This window comes from Crinia signifera, chromosome 19 (assembly GCF_055691185.1).
Source record: "Crinia signifera chromosome 19, ASM5569118v1, whole genome shotgun sequence".
NCBI classification, from domain to species: Eukaryota; Metazoa; Chordata; class Amphibia; order Anura; family Myobatrachidae; genus Crinia; species Crinia signifera.
This window is the reverse complement of record NC_139226.1, coordinates 50,761,151-50,781,398: the sequence shown is the minus strand read 5'-3', so window position 1 is coordinate 50,781,398 and position 20,248 is coordinate 50,761,151. Positions and strand designations below refer to the sequence as shown.

Here is a 20,248-nt window from a genome sequence, read left to right as displayed (position 1 = left end):
AACATCAAGTCCGATGCCATGCGTGGTCCCAAGAGCATCACATCGGAGCCTGAAGATCAGAAGTGCTGCTCTATGGTTTTATCGCCTCGCCAAGCAGGCTTGACTGGGGATTGCATACAGTATGTTGTATGCGAAAGGACTGCATATGGTGTATGATATGCAGTCCTGCCACCCGAGAAGTTCCTGGGCAGCTCAAGGGGGATCTCGGGCGATTTCTCCCTCAGAGATGTCACCCTAGTGTATGGGCACCTCTAAACAGGATAAAATACATACCAAAATCTAAAATTTAGTCTTGTCACCTATGCTGCTATCACAAACATGTTATTAGGGGGTGCACTGTCAAAGTGGTGTGCCTAGCACCACCTATTGGGAATGTCTAACACCGCCATTGGGTCTGTCTAACACCGCCAATCAGGCGTGCACTCACTACAATATAAAACGTCTCTCAGCCACAACATAACCTCCTGCCTATTTCAGTTGTAATCTTCTAATTACTCTGTGTAACAGTACATGCAAATAAAGTCAAAATCATATCTGGATGACACAGATATGTAGTGATATGACAATGGTGTAATACAATTAATAATGCAAAACACACATAATTGATTGATGGGCGCTTAGTTTAATGGAATACAGGTCTAAAAGCAAAAGTCTTTGGTAAAAGGTATTGCTGGTATTACTAGCAGCAATTAGTGTGGGGGTGGGGCACAGCATTAGGGGGTGCCTGTGCACCCTTAACACTCAATGTGCGCATGCCTATGATCACAAAGCAATGCCAGGTTAGACCCGGGATCTCGATCCCGCTCCGACCTGGGTCCGACACTTTTACACTAAACCCAGGATCACCCATCATACACAGCTCTACTCCAGGTTTAACCCTTTATAAAACCAAGGTTGAATTGCTGGGTTAGTTAACCCAGGTTATTAGGTTTGGTGTTTTCACACCGCACCTCGAAATGGATCAAGGGCAACAACACGGAAATAATCAGTGTTATTGTCCAGATGTGAAAGGGGTATTAGAAATATAATATACTTGTAAAACTTTAAATTGTATTGAAAATAATGAGTTATGAGTAGTCTGGATGTCTTTGCCTTGGCTATCGAGAAACTCCCAGTATTCAGACCTTGACATTTGTTTTAATCAGGCATATATAATATATTGAATTACAGTGCAATATCAGAGGTAATCAATTCAAATACAGCCTGTTTGTTTCTATCACTGAGACACGTTTGACTTAGAATAACTCAATCCTCATTTTCCCAACCAAATGTTGTATTGCTGTCTTTCATCTTCTCCTGATAAAGTTCATTGAAATACTCGCTCTGGGCTACGGTAAATAAATTCTTCCAATCACCAGAGGTTCCTGCAAGAAACAGAGTGATAATATGCAAATCTGGAGCTCAATACCTCAGTATAAATGCAAGAATAATGTCTAAACAAAACTTCCACATTATTCTCATCTCCATGTTATATTTTTATACTATTATACAGACGTGAACAAATTATTTGGTACCTTTCCATGACAAAAAGATGAATTCATGTTTTTCACTAAAAGAACTTAACTGAAAAGCGTCCAATTTAGTTGGTAACCGGCACAGGTGCTGAATTTGGATGCTATTACATGCGGCCACTGAATTCAGGGCACCCCCTTCCAGATTAAGCTAAGCCATCTTCATGTTTCACAGTGGGTAAGATGTGCTTTTATTTTCCATCTATATACATAGAGGTAAAGAGCTTGATTCTGGTTGGTTCGCAAAGCAGCGGTAGGTTGCTGCGTTGCAAGCCATGTGATGCCACCCGGCGGCCATGCAAATGCCCACCCTCTCTACTCGCCGAATTTCCCTGCAGTACTGTGAATGGATGTTTTGCATTAACATCCATTCTCATGCTTGTGTGCGGGCTCAAAATCATTCGATGGTCGCGACCATCAAATTATTTCTGTAATGCTCGCTAATCTAAGTCACTCTCTGGTGATTTAGATTAGCGGTGGTCTGCTCTGAGTACGGGGCTGGCATCTAACACCCGGTGGCGTGAGCCGCCTGTCCCCGTAATGCAGGTGGCTGCCCCCATTTGGAAGTGGACACTCAGCGTTTTCCTGGGTGAACCCAACGTTTTGCCCGCCTCTTGCACGCCCCCCCCCCCCCTGGCGCCTCGGAGACTATGCAAGTCTCCGAGGGTGCCCGCAATGAAGACCTGCACATGCACATATTTGGTTATGCGCATGCGCAGCTCTTCACCATCGAACTCCCCATACAAACGTACGAAGAAGTTTGTTAACCAGAATAATCCCAAAACGTCTTGCCAAAAAGTTTCAATTTTGACTCCCAGATGCATTGTTTTAGATGCATCTCAGAAAATTCCAGGATAGACTTTTCAATATTGTTTTTTATGGAGCCTACAGTCCTCAATAAACATTGGATGGTCAGGCAGGGATACACCTTGGACGTGGAATCCAGCGGATCGCATAGCACGCAAATCGCATGTGATCGCGTGCGATGCGATGCGATGCAATGCGATTTAGCACATCTCCACTATCCACGTCACCACGAATCGTGGTGAGCGGGCTGCGGAAAATGCAGATTACTTGATGTGTATTCTGCGTCCCCTCATGGGGCACGCTGCGCACGGCATGTTTCAGGCTCATTTTCTGCGTCCCCTCGTAGGGCTCACTGTGCATACCATGCTTCGGTTTTTGGTGGTTCGCTATGCTCGCCTCACTTTATAAAATCAACTCAACGCCGACGTGGATAGTGGGGGTATGAACAGGATGGGAGGACGCATACCATGTCCGCACACCACGCTTTGGGGTAACGTGGATAGTGGGGTGTGCTAAATCGCATTGCATTGCATCACATGCGATTTGCGTGGAGGGCAGGGGTGCCGTGCAACTGCACAAGTACCATCACATCTCATGCAAATTGTACATAAACTATTTGGGCGCCGTGATAATACACAAGTACCGTTCTGGGTGCTGGGCTTCAGTGTGGAGGGTTATGTCAGCGGATTCGGCATGAAAAGCCGGCGGTCGGGATCCTGGCATTCAAAATCCCGACGCCGGAATCCCGAACGCCGAAATCCCGACAAGTGGGGGACGTGGATCGCCCCCCCCTTGCGGGCTCGCTGCACTCGCCACTCAGCGGGTCCGGTGCCTCGCTACGCTCGGCACGCTAATTTATTCTCCCTCTGAGGGTGTCGTGGACACCCACGGGGGGAGAAAGTGTCAGGATTTCGGCGTTCGGGATTCCGGCGTCGGGATTTTGAACGCCGGGATCCCGACCGCCGGGATTTAAACTGCAGCCCATGTCAGCTATTGCTGGCGTTATACTATAGAGGTGCTTCCAGGAGGTTCCAATATGTATGTACATATTTTCATTGTTATTATAACCCTTTCAGATCGCACCTAATTACCGGGTTCATGCCTATTTGTTGCCGTTCGACGCGGGAATAGGTGCAATCTGAAAGGGCTTACCGTTTCCAGCAAACTGGCAGCAAGAAGGCATTACAAACCAGTAAAAAAGCAAGGTTCCTGTGGTTCGTTGCTGTGTTGCTGTGCAGTGTGAACAGTTAATCGGGTTGAGCGACCCGGTTCACGTTCACACTGATGGAGGAGGTAGTTCTTGGAGCAGCGTCAGCTCCAAGTGTTGCCCCCCCCCGCCCCCAATGTCACTCCGTCCCCACATGATGCCAGTGAAACGGCAATATTGCCAGGTCACTGAAGGGCCCAGACAGAGAGAGTGAAATGCAAGGTCGCTTCGGGACTGATCCTTCAGTTCAACCTTTAGTTATTTCACTTGTTTTACACTTTGTTATCTATATAACGTAATTCCAATTCGCTGTTAGCTAGTGTACAGTACAAACAGTTACAGTTATCAAATTATAATGAAACATTCATATTTTGGATGAACGATTTACCTTTGCGTAAAAATGATCCTTTGGAATGATCCAGTACTTCTGGGGACATAAGAGTCCAATTAGACATCTTGTCTTCCTTCATGGCTTTAAAAGCCGAATGTTCTACAACTGAGTCAATCTGTGCGTCATCCAACTCCTGCCCCAGGAATTTACAGATTCTCACCACGCTGCCTCGGAGGTCCTGCAAAAACATGTTGTTCTACAGTCATATTTGTACATTGGAAATGGGGATTCGAGACTGCGCTTGCTAAATGATGTGCAACAGGTGTCTCTAAAATATTTAATTAAGATATTCACATATATTATCACATAAAAAATACATTAAGAAAAAATACAGTATAAAAAATGGTGGATACCACAAATAGATGGAGAGCAGGAATAGTCACCCACAGTCTGGTCGTGATATGTCCTGTGTCCGTTCCTATGACACCTCCAGGTAATTGTCCCGTATAAAACGGGGGTGATGAGATGCTGGGAAAGATGAGGTATTCGGACCAGGGAGCTCCTGATGTTGGGGGTGCTCAACCTGGTGGGCTAGATGTTGTTGCCACTTTATTATCCTAGGTAGGAAATGCAGGTGTCCAAAACCAGGGAGCTCCAGATGTTGGGGGGTGCTCTACCTGGTGGGCTTGATGTTGTTGCCACTTGGATCTCTTTGCAGAGGGATGTCAGTCTCCTGACCAGGGAGCTCCTGATGGAAAGCGGTGCTCTACCTGGTGGGCTTGATGGTTAGCAAAGGGAATGATTCCTGGAGGTTGGTCCGGTGTCAGTCTCCTGACCAGGGAGCTCCTGATGGAAAGCGGTGCTCTACCTGGTGGGCTTGATGGTTAGCAAAGGGAATGATTCCTGGAGGTTGGTCCGGTTGCAGGACAGTAGATGAGAGGCTGTAGATTTAAGGGTGGACCTGCTCCCCTACACCGTGTAGGGGAGCAGGTCCACCCTTAAATCTACAGCCTCTCATCTACTGTCCTGCAACCGGACCAACCTCCAGGAATCATTCCCTTTGCTAACCATCAAGCCCACCAGGTAGAGCACCGCTTTCCATCAGGAGCTCCCTGGTCAGGAGACTGACACCGGACCAACCTCCAGGAATCATTCCCTTTGCTAACCATCAAGCCCACCAGGTAGAGCACCGCTTTCCATCAGGAGCTCCCTGGTCAGGAGACTGACATCCCTCTGCAAAGAGATCCAAGTGGCAACAACATCAAGCCCACCAGGTAGAGCACCCCCCAACATCTGGAGCTCCCTGGTTTTGGACACCTGCATTTCCTACCTAGGATAATAAAGTGGCAACAACATCTAGCCCACCAGGTTGAGCACCCCCAACATCAGGAGCTCCCTGGTCCGAATACCTCATCTTTCCCAGCATCTCATCACCCCCGTTTTATACGGGACAATTACCTGGAGGTGTCATAGGAACGGACACAGGACATATCACGACCAGACTGTGGGTGACTATTCCTGCTCTCCATCTATTTGTGGTATCCACCATTTTTTATACTGTATTTTTTCTTAATGTATTTTTTATGTGATAATATATGTGAATATCTTAATTAAATATTTTAGAGACACCTGTTGCACATCATTTAGCAAGCGCAGTCTCGAATCCCCATTTCCACTGTTTATCTTTTTGGGCTCGACTTCCCAAACCTAGAGACTGCTGCTCAAGCAAAGCAGCTCTGCTCAGGCGCCCCTTGGGCCACCTCTTAGTGACCCCACCCCCCCTTTTTCTCTACCACATATTTGTACATTGCATTCATATAATTAGTCCAACTGTACTATCTATATAAGTGATCCTCAATTGCAATAATACAGGAACATAACTAACATTGCAGAGATTACCTTCTTATGAGAGTAGAAGGGTTGTATTCACAAACTGCCACAAGGTGTAATGTAGCCTTGAGCTTTAATGTATGGAGCTATTCAATTTTAAGCCCATTCATCTTGTGGCCGGCAGATCACCAGTGTGGGAGTGTGGCCAATGCAATCGCGTTTTCGTGGCCCCGCCCCTTGTCGTGCAACTCCTCCCACAGCCTATCCTCTAACACCCCCTCCCCCTCGCAGTCTATACCTAACCAGTGGTTAAAATAACAGATAACAAGTATCTGGTGGGACGCTGAGTGGTGAGCTGCTGTGCTAAGCTGCAGTTATGTGGAACGGGGTTGTCACTCCCGTTAATGGATACCAAAAAAGAAGAAAGGGGTAAACTGTGCTATGTAAGTGGGTACCAATGGATTTACAATTTTAATTAAAAAATATATATTGACAAAATAAAATTGACATAGAACATATACATGGGTAGGAACAATAATTAATGAGTGACTAGTAGCTCCGAAAAACTGAATATATGGGTAAAGTCACGATGGGTCATATGAGGCTGTGTGTCCATTCCTAGTAATGCATCTTTAATATGGCTTGATCCTGGGAGCAAATGGAAATATTTATTTTTAGGCTTTATGGAGGATGCAGCCTTGTGTGCTTGAAATAGCCTGAGATGTTGCTGCACTGGCTCGTTTGAGAGTGGATGGGGGTCTCGAATGAGTCGTCACCTGGGAAAAGCAACTGCGGGGATGCCGAGGCTGGCCTGGACACTGTGGTGGCTTGTTGGTGACTGAGCTGGGTAGGTCACTGGGAAAAAAAAATCTCTGACCCGTTTTGTTGCAACGAAACGCATCAGTGCTTTTTGCAAGTGACCTACCTAGTTTCTTGCAAGGGATTTGCTTCTTGCAAGTTACCTACCCAGCTCAATCACCAACACCCGGTGCCGCATATTAATTGGCTGCCAGCGTCCTGATTTAAAGCAGCCTGCGCTCCAAGCCACTGAGCAACGCAGGCAGCACAGCACAGTGGAGGGGATGTGGTGGGCAAAATGAGTGCCCCAGACCCTTCTCTCTCTCTCTCTCAGAGAGTCCACGCCAGGGACAGCTGTACCCACAGCACCTCCCTAATGGCAGCCCTGTTCATGGCAGTCAATGCGATCAAATTAGACCAGCCCCATGCTAGGTGCAAGAGATTAATTTTCACCTCTAGCACAAAGCTCCTGATGCACGTCCCATGTCTATGCCATCCCCACTGTGCAGGGCGAATGTGTACTCACTTTGTTACCACCCAGATGCTGTACCCAAAACAGCACATTTTGCAGAAGAAAAGATCTAGATAATTAAAATACGACTCAGAAGGGGAATGGCATGCCCAAAAAAATGGGAATTCTTATCTGCACACACAAGGTGATTCATCACTAGGTGATTCTTTGCGCCCTACGGGCGCTCTTCACACCGTCGTAAAGGGCTCCTCCCACTTAACATGTGAATGCCTTTAGTGTGTGAAATCTGGTTTGTATCATATGGAGGATTACCTGTATTGGTACGATAGTTAGAGGTTTCATTTTTAAGATGAAAAGGGCGTATGATTGTGAAGAGGGTGCAGGTTATTTTGTTGGTATGAACAGTGCTTACAGACTTACAGAAGTGACTTCTCCTGTTTGCTGTGCCTATGATGATGACTATGATGTCTTGACAAAGGCCCCTAGAGGGTTGAAACGTCGACCAATAGTTTAAGGATTTACAATAAAATATGCTGACTACAAATTAGTGAGTGCCCCTGTTTTATTGAAAAGCATTTGAAAGTATTTATGGCTATCCAGAAGGATCTCCTTAAAGGTGCACCCCAGCTACGGATAACCCCAGATATGGATAATCTCACCATTTGCATCTGAATGTAGAGATCTGTCTGTTTCAGAATACACATGGGCACACACAGACACGTCACACATACACTCACACACAAACACAACCGTGCACTATTGCAAATTTTTGTCCATAAGCCAAATAACTTACCACCGTGTCTTTGGCATTTATGAGGAAACTGGTCTGCCTAGAGGTAACACAGAGAGAACATACACATGGCCCACGTGTCAATGTTATAGTGTAACCGTACCTGCAGGAGCTCCTCGTATGTAATAAAGAAGAATCTGCTGTCATCCTTCATTTGCATCCAGCCTTTCACATGTTCAAACCAAGAGCCATACATAGCTGAAAGTAAGCCAAGGGAACAGTTACTTACATCATCCAAAACAACAGTGAAACTCTTGTGACCACAATAAACACAGAACCACCGTAGCAAAATCATAACCAGCAGGTGGGGACAAAAACAGGGTTGTCACCTAAGGCCAGGGGGGATATGGTCACTAGGTCGACACCTTGACGACTAAAGGCTGACATGGCTTAGAATGACACATTAAATATTTTAGCTACAGTATAGTCAAGATAGCTTCCAAGTATGTACAATTGCCATGCATTGAAGCATATTGATAGTGCATCATGAGAAAGGTTAGCCTGTATAATATAGTTGCTCTTGGCCCTGTATGTACCTCCCAACAGTCCCGAAACCGTGGGAATGTTTCGGGGACATTCCCGCATCCCATCCACGGCCGGCAGTATCCCGCGGCGAGGGGGAGGCTGTTGGGAGTCCCCCTGTCGGCTGCTGAGCAGCGGTGAGTAAACATGTGCACAGCGTATATTCCCGCAGCCAGGAGGCTGGGGGCGTGGCTAGAGGCTCACAGAGCCTCTGGGTCATGCCCTCATAGCGTCAAAACGGGACGTGGCCTCACCGGAGAGCCGCGCTGATAGGCCACACCCTGAAATCAGGCCATGCCCCCCGGAATTTTCAGCACGCCTGCGGTGCGCATCACTCTGTCCCTCCTCCGTCTCCCTGGAAGTTGGGAGGTATGCAACACATCATTGTGATCATTGGATACCTTTCTGCTCATAGGGCCTTATTCTGGTTCACTCGCAAAAGCAAATCTTTCTCTAATGTATAAAACCATGTGCTGTCACATAAGGATGTGTCTCCCACTGTGGCAGCACTGGATCCCCTTCTGGGCCCACAGACAGGCCTTCCTATCAGCGCCTTTACGCATTAATTATATTGTAAAATGAAATTACGCTTTTTTGCCATTTTTCTTTTTTACATTTTTAGCTTTTTTGTTTGTTTTAATCTATTGCAAATGCACAGCCATTCCGCAGCTGCCAATGATTTCCCTGCTAATTGAAAGAAAAAGAAAAAATGCAGGACATGGTCACAATGTTAATAGATAACAAATAATTGCCCTCTCTCACATTCCTGAAAACACTAAAGAAGTAATAAAAAAAATCAGTTACCAGCCTGTCAAAATTACGGAACAACAGAACTTTAATGTCAGCCCTGCCGGCTGTGCATGCTCCAATGGAGAAACAATTGAATTGCTCAGTTGGGCACCATCTAGTGGCTGCTGGCGCACACAACACTTGAATTCCCTCTATAGAGGTGAGGAGCAGAATTGGCCTTGTATTAATATAGGATATTTACAAAGAAGTATAAATACATTAACACTTTTTAACAACTGTTTTAAAATGATCATTTTTGCAACATGACATAGAGACCATATTTATGTGCCTTTGACTCTTTATATAAAGCTAGTGACGGACAGGTAATATTTCATTTGAAGACCCCAGTTAAAATAATTTGAAGACCCCAGTTTAATAATCCCATAGTGGTCGACCTTGTGACTGGCGGTCTATACACCTTTGACCTAATGACCCATACCCAACCCAAAATGTGTATCCTACCAAAAACAAGCTCTGTTTGACTGCATCCTGCTAAAACGCCATGTGTGGCCTGGGCTTATAGTGCAGTTTTCCTACAAGTAGCCATGAATACAGACCAATGAGATGTCAGCGGCATAATTATATGTAAAGTGTTATTTATACATATACAGGGCAGTGAATAAACTCACCATTCCCCTGCAAGAAATCATCTAAGAAATCCTGGAACTGTTCAACTTCTGAATAAAGTTTGAGAATCTTGGTAAAATGGAATAAAGATGCAATGACATCGCGAGGATTTCGCATTGTGTAGATAATCTAAATCAAATCAAGAAGAATTACGTTTAGTATATACACTGTGTATATGCACTGTGACCATAGGTGCCGATTTATGTTTTTGCTGGTGGGTGCTCAAGCCAAAAATATAGGGGAGTGGCTTCATGGGAAAGGGGTGTGGCCACAAAATAATACTGATTTATATTACGCAGCACAATATTCAAATTTTGGAAACAGTGCCAAATACATAAATGCCCCCACAGTGCAGGTACATAAATGCCCCCACAGTACCTGTGCCAGCGACGAGGGAGGGGGAGTGCAGTGGGACACGGACGGGTGGGCCGCTGCTGAGCGGGTGGGTGCTCATCAATTTCCATGGGTGCTCGGGCCCTCAAGCATCCACAGAATCAGCATCTATGACTGTGACCCTGGTCATCTGATGCTGTAAACTGCTGTAAACAGCAGTTGACTTGGTCACAGTGCAGGAGTCATGATCACATGACTGGAGGCCTGAAGTAGAGCAAGGATCACTGCACCTTCTGGCTATGGGTAAGGTGTACTAACCCTCGCTGGTTCATCCTGCCACACGTTGCGGAGACATTGCATTGATAATAATCGCATATGCACAGCATATGTGAAGAGTACTGTATGGTAATACAGCAAATGAGAGGCAGGGCCGGTGCCACCACTAGGCAACCTTAGGCATTTGCCTAGGACGCCGGCCACTGGAGGGCGGGCACTTGGGAGCAGCCCCCAATCAAGGTGAAGGTGAGTGACTCCCTCTCTGCTCTCCGCTCCCCCCCATGAAGCGACGCACCTCCCGCCGCTGCCACCCCCCCCCCCCCATGGAGGGCCGCCGCCACCACCCCATGAAGAGCCGCTGCGGCCATCACCAAAACACCCCCCCCCCCGTGGAGCGAGACGCTGCTCCCTCCCCGGTGGAGCGAGGTGCGTCATGCTGCTCCCTCTTCCCCCCACCGTGGAGTTGCTCTACGCCGTGTCTCCCACCGCCAGTACCCCCCACCCCAGTGGAGCGGGATCACCCCACCCCCACCCCGCCCCCGGTGGAGCGGCATCCCGACCCCCCACCCCCCCGTGGATCCTCACCGGCCCTGACGAGAGGAGACAGCCGGCGATGGTGCAAGATACAGCTCACCGCTCATCGCCGGGCCATACACACTGGGTGGTTAAAGTGAGCTGCTTTTGGCTCAAAATCGCCCAGTGTGTATGGGCCTTAAGACTCTCAGGAAACTCTGTAGTCTACCAGACATATGGGGAGTGAATGACTTAAGTGTAAAAAAACAACATGACCTAACATAATATAAGATGATCAGTTTCAAACATTTTTTGTATAATTACTTATTTAATAATATAAGCTCTATAACAAATCTCATTATTCTGGCCATATACTGTATTTCCGAATATTATTTTGTCTTAATTGTTCTTACTTTAGCTTTAGACTTGAAAAAAGATTTGGCAAACAAGTTGTAGGGCAGATGGGAAGAGATAATTCTTGGGGCAACGAGGTTCTTGATCTGTGTTTGAGCATAGATAGTTTCATACCATGGTGATCTCATGTAGATTGGTACACTGTTACTAAGTGCGGCATCCCCTTTGTGCTTTATTAGGTTCAGGATCTGTATCATCCAGTTAGTACCTAAAAATAATGACATTCATAACATCATTAGTTCTAATTTATTATTTTAGATCAAACAAATCTTTTTTGGCTCCCTGACTATAATATATGAAGTGGATGGGGAGTAGGGTGACCAATCCCAAGATGGGGATCGGTGGGATACTGGGATTTGGCCCCAAAAATCCCAGGATTTTGGAATGAGACTGCTTATGCACAGTCTAATGCATAGCAGCATCTGAGCACCCACTAGGGTTACCAACTCATCCCTTAAATTCGGGAAACATATTAATTACACAGGTTCTGTGGCTGGCTTTCACCTGGTTTTAAACTGCCACACCTCAAGACTCCATTTCACCTGGTTTTAAACTGCCACAGAACCTGTGTAATTAATATGTGTACCGGATTAAAGGGATGAGTTGGTAACCCTAGCACCCACTCAGTCGCTGCCCGGCTTCTCCCGCCACGGCTGTGTGGCTTTGTGCAGCGGTACTTGTCAGAGGTCACGCTGCACAGGCCCCTCAGCCCCCCGCCTGCACCGCCCGCCTTCCCGCTGTCAGCCGCATCGCCCATCCCCCACACCACCATAGCACGCATGGTCCGGGAACGTAGATGTAGCATATCTAGACTTTAGTAAGTCATTTCACACTGTCCCACATTAAATAATCTCGAAAGCTAAGGACTGGATTATAAAACTGTTGAATGTATAGGAACCTGGTTGCAGGACAGGAAGTAGTCAGTAGTAGTAAATGGAGTTCATTCTATGGAGGGAAATGTTCCCAGTGGAGAACCCTAGAGATCTGTACTTGGACCAGTGTTCTTTGATTTCATTGTTAGTGACATAGAAAATGGTATTGCTGGGAAAGTATGTATTTTTGCAGACAATGCAAATATATGCAACATGGTAAATACACCAGAAGGTATTAAATAAATGATTACGGTTCTAGGTAGACTTGAGGAATGGTCAAGAATGTGGTATTGCGCCTAAGCAGAGTGTGCAGACTGGTCAGTGACACCTATCTGTTCAGATGCTGCGGTGTCTGTTACAAGTATGGCGGTAGAGCCACAAGTCCCTCTAGATGTGAGTTGGGCCTTGGCTCTGCACAGCGGTGGGTGTGGGTGAGCACACTGATCAAGTCCTGCCAGGACTCAGCGCTGGGCGACGCCATACTCAAACAGTATAACAGTATTTAGTAAAGGCAATTTTGAGCTCAAAGTAGCTCACTTTTCCCATTTTGAGCTACTTTGAGCTAAAAACCTCCTAGTGTGTATGGGCAGGTGACGAGCGGTGAGTGTTGATGAGCGCTCCCGCATCATCGCTGACCGCCGCCGTCCATGGGATGGTGAAAATCGCTCAGTGTGTATGCACCTTAAGTCAGTCCAGTGGCAGAATTTGTGGCTGATGAGACCAGGTGCAAACATATAATTTGGGCCCCCCTGCTCCACCCCAACCCAACACAATATGTAACATGTTAGTGGGTGACAGCGAGAGGCATAGGGTGAAAGGGGGAGGCCGAGTGTGACAGTCAAAAATTGGGAGACAGTAAGAGGGTTACAGGGGCAGCAGTGGGCCCCTTAATTCTCAGGGCCCCCGATACACTGCACCTGCTGCACCAATAGTAGTAGTGCCTCTGAGTATCACAAGCAGCAGTATGCTATGGATGAGTACACACCGGTACAGATAAGAAAGACCCTGTGTGTCAGCACATGTGTATAATGCAGAGACAGGTAAGGAGCCACAGCTTTCTGAAACACAAGCCAGCTAGAAACAATACACAATACAAGCCGTAATGTCATTAGGTGGTTGTGGTGGGGTGTGCCTGCACCTGGGTGTCATCAAATGTCAGAGGGGCCTTTAAACTGGTGGGCCAATCCAGACACAGAGAGAGCCGGATAGCCGCAGTGCAGCTTCCACGATCTCCATCTTTGTAAATGCAGCTCCTGCCCCCCCCCCCCCCCACCACCACCAAGGGACCAGCTGAACATGCACGTCATTAGCTTTATAGCCAAATTGACCTGCATGTTCAGAAGACAGACATTTTCATTAACAACGCGCGGGAGCATGCATAGTTATTGATATTGAGTGTACACACTATACAATATTGTGAAAGATATCGCTCAAAAGCCCCTTTCTGAGCGACACAGATGGAGCCCGTGTCATTCAGCCCTCCAGCATGCCATATCTTCCTGTCTCGGCTTGTCGTTCACCAAGAATTGGACATACATTCATGTGAAATGCTCGCGCATCCCCATCTCGGCGAACAGAGTGCAGAGATGGGAAGATATCGCACGCCGGACGGGCTCCATCTCTATCTTTCAAAATATCCTATAGTGTGTATGGTGGTTAACATACCATTAGCAAGTGAGTACTATCATACAGGGCCGCCGAGAGGGGGGGAGCGGGTACTAATGACCTGAGCCCAGGCTTGCTGGAGGGGCTCGGCCAGGGCCGTATTAGAGGGGGGGGGGGCGCAGGGGGTCAGTACTGTACATGGGAGTGGGGTAGTTCTGCAGCTTCACCTATCTGCCAATGTGACAATGATTAAAGATGCTATTAATTGGGAGCCAAGGCACACTGACTGCACAAGTGTGCAGTGCATTACTGGGAGTTAACTAAGTCCCATGACACTTTGCACAAGAGGGCAGAGGCTGAGAGGTTTGTGCTGAGCTCTGATTGGTGGAGCTCATTACATGCTTTTTCAGGCCCATGGAGGACAGCAGCAGCCTCGTCGTGGGAGGGTTTTTAATCAGAGGCAACGCTGAGCCTGTGAGGTCTCCTACAATCCTACAGAGTAAGGTACAGAGGGAAAAACAGGCTTTTTATGTGGTATGTATATATATATATATATATATATATATATATATATAAAGATCCACGATATGCCGGCACTCTCCAAATAAGGCAAAAACAAGGTGCCTTCCCGATACTGCATACAACCATTCCAGGGGGTGGGCGGCACTCAAATAAATCACTCAGCCAATGGGTAAAACAAATGCTGTGTATTGCGCACCAAGCGCTTTCGGGAGTCACCCCGTCCTCAGGGTACAGATAACACAGGAGAGAAGCACTGAACATCGTTACTTACCCACCTAAATACCCCCCGTCAGTCCCTCCAGGCACTCCCTCCGCCGCCGGGTCCCGCTGTCCGTCCGAACGGAAGTACGCGGACCTGCACTTCCGGGATCACCATTCACCACAGCCGGAAGTGACGCTCCTGCGTTCCAGCCAGGCTTGAATGCGTTCCACCTGTCCTACAGGTCCTGAACCGATGGCGCAGCGGCCCCTGGTGGTTGGAGGGCAGCACAGCCTGTTAGGACAAAAAAACAACATCAGACAAAAATACATTCATTAGGAATCGTATAATGAAATAATGAGCGGCAGAGCAAAAAGAGTACCTCCAAGTAGGCTCACCGCCACACCTAGTTAGTTCCTCCAGTCCTGCGCCTAGCTCATACAATTAATAACAAACCTCACATACAAACATACAACAGAATATTGCAAAGTGCTTCAGTAATATTAAACATGGACAATATCTAAATGTTTAACTGAAATGTTATGCAATGTCATAATGACCTATGACCTGCTGCCGTAGCAGGAGAACTAAAAGGCCAACCCTGTCATCAAAGGTGATATAAGAGGACAATCGTGTCTATCGATGGTTATATGGGGGCAACCCCACACAGAATGATCGTCCCACCAACAGGAACCGTAGACCCTGGCATAAAAAAAGTACCCAGTCTGGCAATGAGGTTTCTAGTAGTGACAGTGACTTTATTGTCTCAGAGACGGATGAGGCTAGTGGGCTAAGTACCGTCCCTTTAGGAGGTCGCAAGGCTGCCAAAGGCGCGCGGCCACCCGTCGAGGGGGTCAAAATAAGAGAGGGCAGGGAAATCAGAAAAGCGGCGTCGGTGGCAGCGACAAAGCTGAAGGTCTGATCTTCAACCTCTCCGATAGAATTCTGTCAACGGACGAGATGAGGGTGTTGAATTTAGGGCTCAGTTTCGTGCCCACTAATCGGCACAATGATTTCAACTGGAAATTGAACCTACATAAATTTTCCAGGAAACTGCGGCTTAAGGAGTATTATCAGCATAACCCTATACAATCACCTGATACCATCTTCACCCCTTTTCTTCGTCAAAATTCAAGATCTAATTTTGACCCCGTGTCTACTAATGGGTCATTAAGGACCTTTTCAAGATTAATGGACGATTCGGTTACAAGGTACCTAGCCACACCCCATGCCATTCGTCCGAATCTGACTAAGAGTGAGCTGACAGCCCTGAAGTCCTTGGAGTCTGATGAATCCATTATTATTCGCCCGGCAGATAAAGGCGGGGCGATTGTTATACAACGCATCGAAGACTACCGCATGGAAATCGAGCGTCAGCTTCAGGACAAGGATGTGTACAGCAGATTGCCTCGGGATCCCACATCGCTCTACCAAAAGGAGCTGTTTGATGTTATTGATAAAGCACATTGTGAGGGAAAAATCCCATCCAAAGTGTTAAAGGCGATCCGGGTACAACACCCCAAAGTTCCAGTCCTGTATACACTACCTAAATTGCATAAGGATCCTGCTAGACCACCAGGGAGACCAATTGTCTCTGCCAGAGACTCTCTTCTACAACCTACATCACAACTGTTGGACAGTATTCTGCAGCCCCTACTCCCCGGCCAACCGACATTTCTTAAGGATACGACCTCCTTCTTGGTTAAATTACAAGAATTGACAGATATCCCAGAAGGAACTTTGCTCTGCAGCATGGATGTGTGTAGTTTATACACTTCAATTCCCCATGAAGGGGGACTTCGGGCCATGAAGGACTTCCTGTCAAAAAATCTGGACAGTGATTTGTTTGATCACCAGCTATTCCTCAGCCTTTTAGAGCTGACTCTGAGGCGGAATTATTTTCTGTTCGACGGAAAGTTCTACGCTCAGCATAGGGGGTGTGCCATGGGATCTTCCGTGGCACCCTCCTATGCTAATATCTTTATGTTTGCCGTTGAATATGATTTATTCCTCTCTGACCCGTCCACCGGGGGACACATGTTGATGTACACGAGGTACATCGATGACGTGTTCCTGCTGTGGATGGGCGGAGAGGAGCGTTTTGTCCAGCTTATGACTCAGGTCAACAACAGCAGCCCATTTATAAAATTCACGTACGTCTGTCATCCAGAAAGTTTACATTTTTTGGATGTTCAAATTCAATTAAAGAACGGTAAGATCAGTACGCAGGTGTTTAACAAACCCACTGATCGCAACACATTGTTGCGATCAACAAGCTACCACCCACCGGCTCTGAAGAGGGGCCTACCCCTGTCGCAGATGATTCGAATGGCCAGAATCACCAGTGACAGGGAACGGGTGCCTGAGAGCTTGGATTGTGTAGTGGACAAATTCTTAACAAGAGGTTATTCACACCATGAGCTGCTCAAGGCCAAGCAAGATGTGTTGCAGATGAATAGGTCGGATTTATTGAAACCCTCCAGTAGAGACAACTCCAATGTGATCCCCCTGGTCAGTGATTTTTCTACGGTCCATCCTATCCTTCAGAGGGCTACGAAGGCCCTTTGGCCCATCGTTAGCACCGATAAGGATCTCCCCACTTTTCGGGACAAACGTCCCATCATTGCTTTTACCAGAGGGAGAAACCTAAAGGACCGGTTAGTGAAATCAGATATCACTGGTCTAGGGAAAAGTATACCCCCAAATGTGTATGTTAAACCGGCAGGATGCTACAGCTGCCATAATTGTATCACGTGTAAATTCATGATAACATGTAAAGAATTCAGACATCCCCACTGTGATAAACAGTATAACATCAGGTTTGTCCTGACTTGTGATACAACTCATGTGGTCTACATGATCAAGTGCCCATGCGGCCTCTGCTACGTGGGCCAGACCTCATGTAGATTTAAACAAAGAATGGCGGGTCATAGATCTTCCATTGGCCTTGCATTGAAGGGTCGCGATATTGATCAACCAGTGGCACGGCACTTTAGGGAGGCAGGTCACTCCCTGGAGTCGCTTAGGTATTTTATGATCGATCATGTGCCACTCTCACTGAGGGGTGGTGATCGAGCCAAAGCACTTTTATTGAAAGAATCCCAGTGGATTGTCCGGCTGGGCACCACTAGTCCTGGAGGACTTAACGAAAAAATAAATTGGAACAGTCTAATCTAACACTGATAGGAGTAGAAAACTGCAGTCTGTCCTTATATAGTACTTAGACGTTCTTCTTATATCACCTTTGATGACAGGGTTGGCCTTTTAGTTCTCCTGCTACGGCAGCAGGTCATAGGTCATTATGACATTGCATAACATTTCAGTTAAACATTTAGATATTGTCCATGTTTAATATTACTGAAGCACTTTGCAATATTCTGTTGTACGTTGTATGTTTGTATGTGAGGTTTGTTATTAATTGTATGAGCTAGGCGCAGGACTGGAGGTACTAACTAGGTGTGGCGGTGAGCCTACTTGGAGGTACTCTTTTTGCTCTGCCGCTCATTATTTCATTATACGATTCCTAATGTATGTATTTTTGTCTGATGTTGTTTTTTTGTCCTAACAGGCTGTGCTGCCCTCCAACCACCAGGGGCCGCTGCGCCATCGGCTTGTTCAGGGCCTGTAGGACAGGTGGAACGCATTCAAGCCTGGCTGGAACGCAGGAGCGTCACTTCCGGCTGTGGTGAATGGTGATCCCGGAAGTGCAGGTCCGCGTACTTCCGTTCGGACGGACAGCGGGACCCGGCGGCGGAGGGAGTGCCTGGAGGGACTGACGGGGGGTATTTAGGTGGGTAAGTAACGATGTTCAGTGCTTCTCTCCTGTGTTATCTGTACCCTGAGGACGGGGTGACTCCCGAAAGCGCTTGGTGCGCAATACACAGCATTTGTTTTACCCATTGGCTGAGTGATTTATTTGAGTGCCGCCCACCCCTCTGGAATGGTTATATATATATATATATATATATATATATATATATATATATATATATATATATGAACATTAATCCCCCACCCCCTGAAGTTACACATTGACCAAGTTTATACTGCCTTTACTCTGTTTTCACAGTGAAATATTCTCCCGTGCAGTTTGCGGGCAGTTATGACAAGTGCAAGCGGGCCCCCCTGTCTAAAGTGCCCGGCATACCTCTCAGTGGCCCTGCTAACATAGCAGAGGAAACAGGAGGAATGGATGGAGTATGTAAGCACTTCAAGAGGTGAAAAAGTGTGTGTACCCACGATGCTCCAATTTTTATACTGTAGAGTAAATTACCTGATTTGGGATAGGTTACATTGTAGATGTCATCATCCTGTACTTCAAATCCATTTTCTGCATAACTGAGACTCTCCTCTGAATATGCTTTTGGTTCAAATCTGATTCCTTTGTACGTGAAATAATCAAATGTCATTTTTATCTGCAGACAAATTAAATATTAATTAATGAATATTAAAATCTTCAACTATTTAGGTAATTTTTAACCATGAACCGAATGGGCCTAATGAGAAATAATTGGCCTAATTCAGGTTGGATCGCATAAGCCATACATGGGGAACCTTTGGCCCTCCAGCTGTTGTTGAACTACATGGCCAAATAGCAAAACTGTAGCAGGGCATGCTTGGTTGTGTAGTTCGACAACAGCTGGAGGGCCTAAGGTTCGGCATCCCTGGCATAAGTGATACAACCTGCAATACTTAATAGTGGGTTGGTACCTTATCCCCACCCCTTTTAGCCCTCTCCAAGGCTTAATACATCTGCCCCAAAGGCATGGACCAAAGGGGTCTTACATTGCACTTAACATTTACTGGTATGTAGTGATTGTTTTTCAACATTACTAAACCAAATCCTCATCTATAGTTTTCTGACTATAATATGACACAGCATATGTGTTGAATTAACAATTTTTTAGTGGTTTAGTGGAGATACATTTACATTTGGGCAGCATGGATGGTGTAATGGTTAGCATTACTACATCACAGTACTGAGGTGATGGGTTTGTTACCCACCATGGCCTTAACTGTGTGGAGTTTGTATATTCCCCCCATGCTTGCCCTAGAATGACTGCGTGCGTGTACATGTGGTAGAGAATATACTGTAGATTGTAAGCTCCACTGGGGCAGGGACTGATGTGAATGTTCAAATATTCTTTGTAAAACGCTGCGGAATATGGGCCTGATTTTAGTTAATTCGCTCCCCCGCGCATTTGCACAGGGGAGCGATGTTTTCATACTGCATATGCTAATTTCTGCACTTGTGCATACAATGGATGCAAACGGGCATGGCGAACGGCTAGTTCGTCGTCCCGTTTGCACCCACCAGTGTGGGCAGGGGGCAGCGGCTAGGGGTTATGCCCTGGGAACGCCCAGTGTTTCATGGGTGTTCCCGTGAAAACGATGGTCATTTCCATGGAAATTAGGCAGTGACACAGCTGCCGAGGGCGGGCAGCTGACATCACCGGATGCCTTCCCTTACAGGGAGCACGCAAAGCTAAGACACCGGAGAGTGTCTTAGTTTTGCGTGCTCCTTCCAAATCATTCGAAAGTTGGAGACCATCAAATTATTTGGTCCCCGCACCCAAGGCTGCGAATGGATGTTTATGCAAAACATTGTTTCGCAGCCATGCAGGGAACTCAGCAAGTGAGGAGGGGGTCACTGTGCGAATGGCAGGTTGTGTTTAGTTCACACAAAATGCTGCGAAATTTCCAGCGTTACATATGGACCAGAATAAGGTCCTATGCGTGCACTATATAAGAAACTGTTACTAAATAAAACATTTCAATTAAATCTGATCCAAAATGTATGGAATTTAATTAGCGGAGGATTAGTAACAAA

The 20,248-nt window shown here is 46.6% G+C and overlaps 1 protein-coding gene across 1 annotated transcript in view; it reads right to left on the bottom strand.

Moving 5' to 3' along the window:
• Positions 1-602: 602 nt before the first annotated feature.
• Positions 603-20,248, bottom strand: part of LOC146041839 (sulfotransferase 2B1-like) — a 43,763-nt gene continuing 24,117 nt past the window's right edge. The window contains exons 2-7 of the mRNA XM_083161722.1: positions 18,692-18,833; positions 11,220-11,428; positions 9,687-9,813; positions 7,850-7,944; positions 3,914-4,094; positions 603-1,364 (exon numbers count right to left, since the gene is read on the bottom strand). Of these exons, the coding sequence (XP_083017848.1) occupies positions 1,246-1,364; positions 3,914-4,094; positions 7,850-7,944; positions 9,687-9,813; positions 11,220-11,428; positions 18,692-18,827 (867 nt within the window). The 5' untranslated portion in view covers positions 18,828-18,833 and the 3' untranslated portion in view covers positions 603-1,245. The remainder of the gene's footprint in view (positions 1,365-3,913; positions 4,095-7,849; positions 7,945-9,686; positions 9,814-11,219; positions 11,429-18,691; positions 18,834-20,248) is intronic.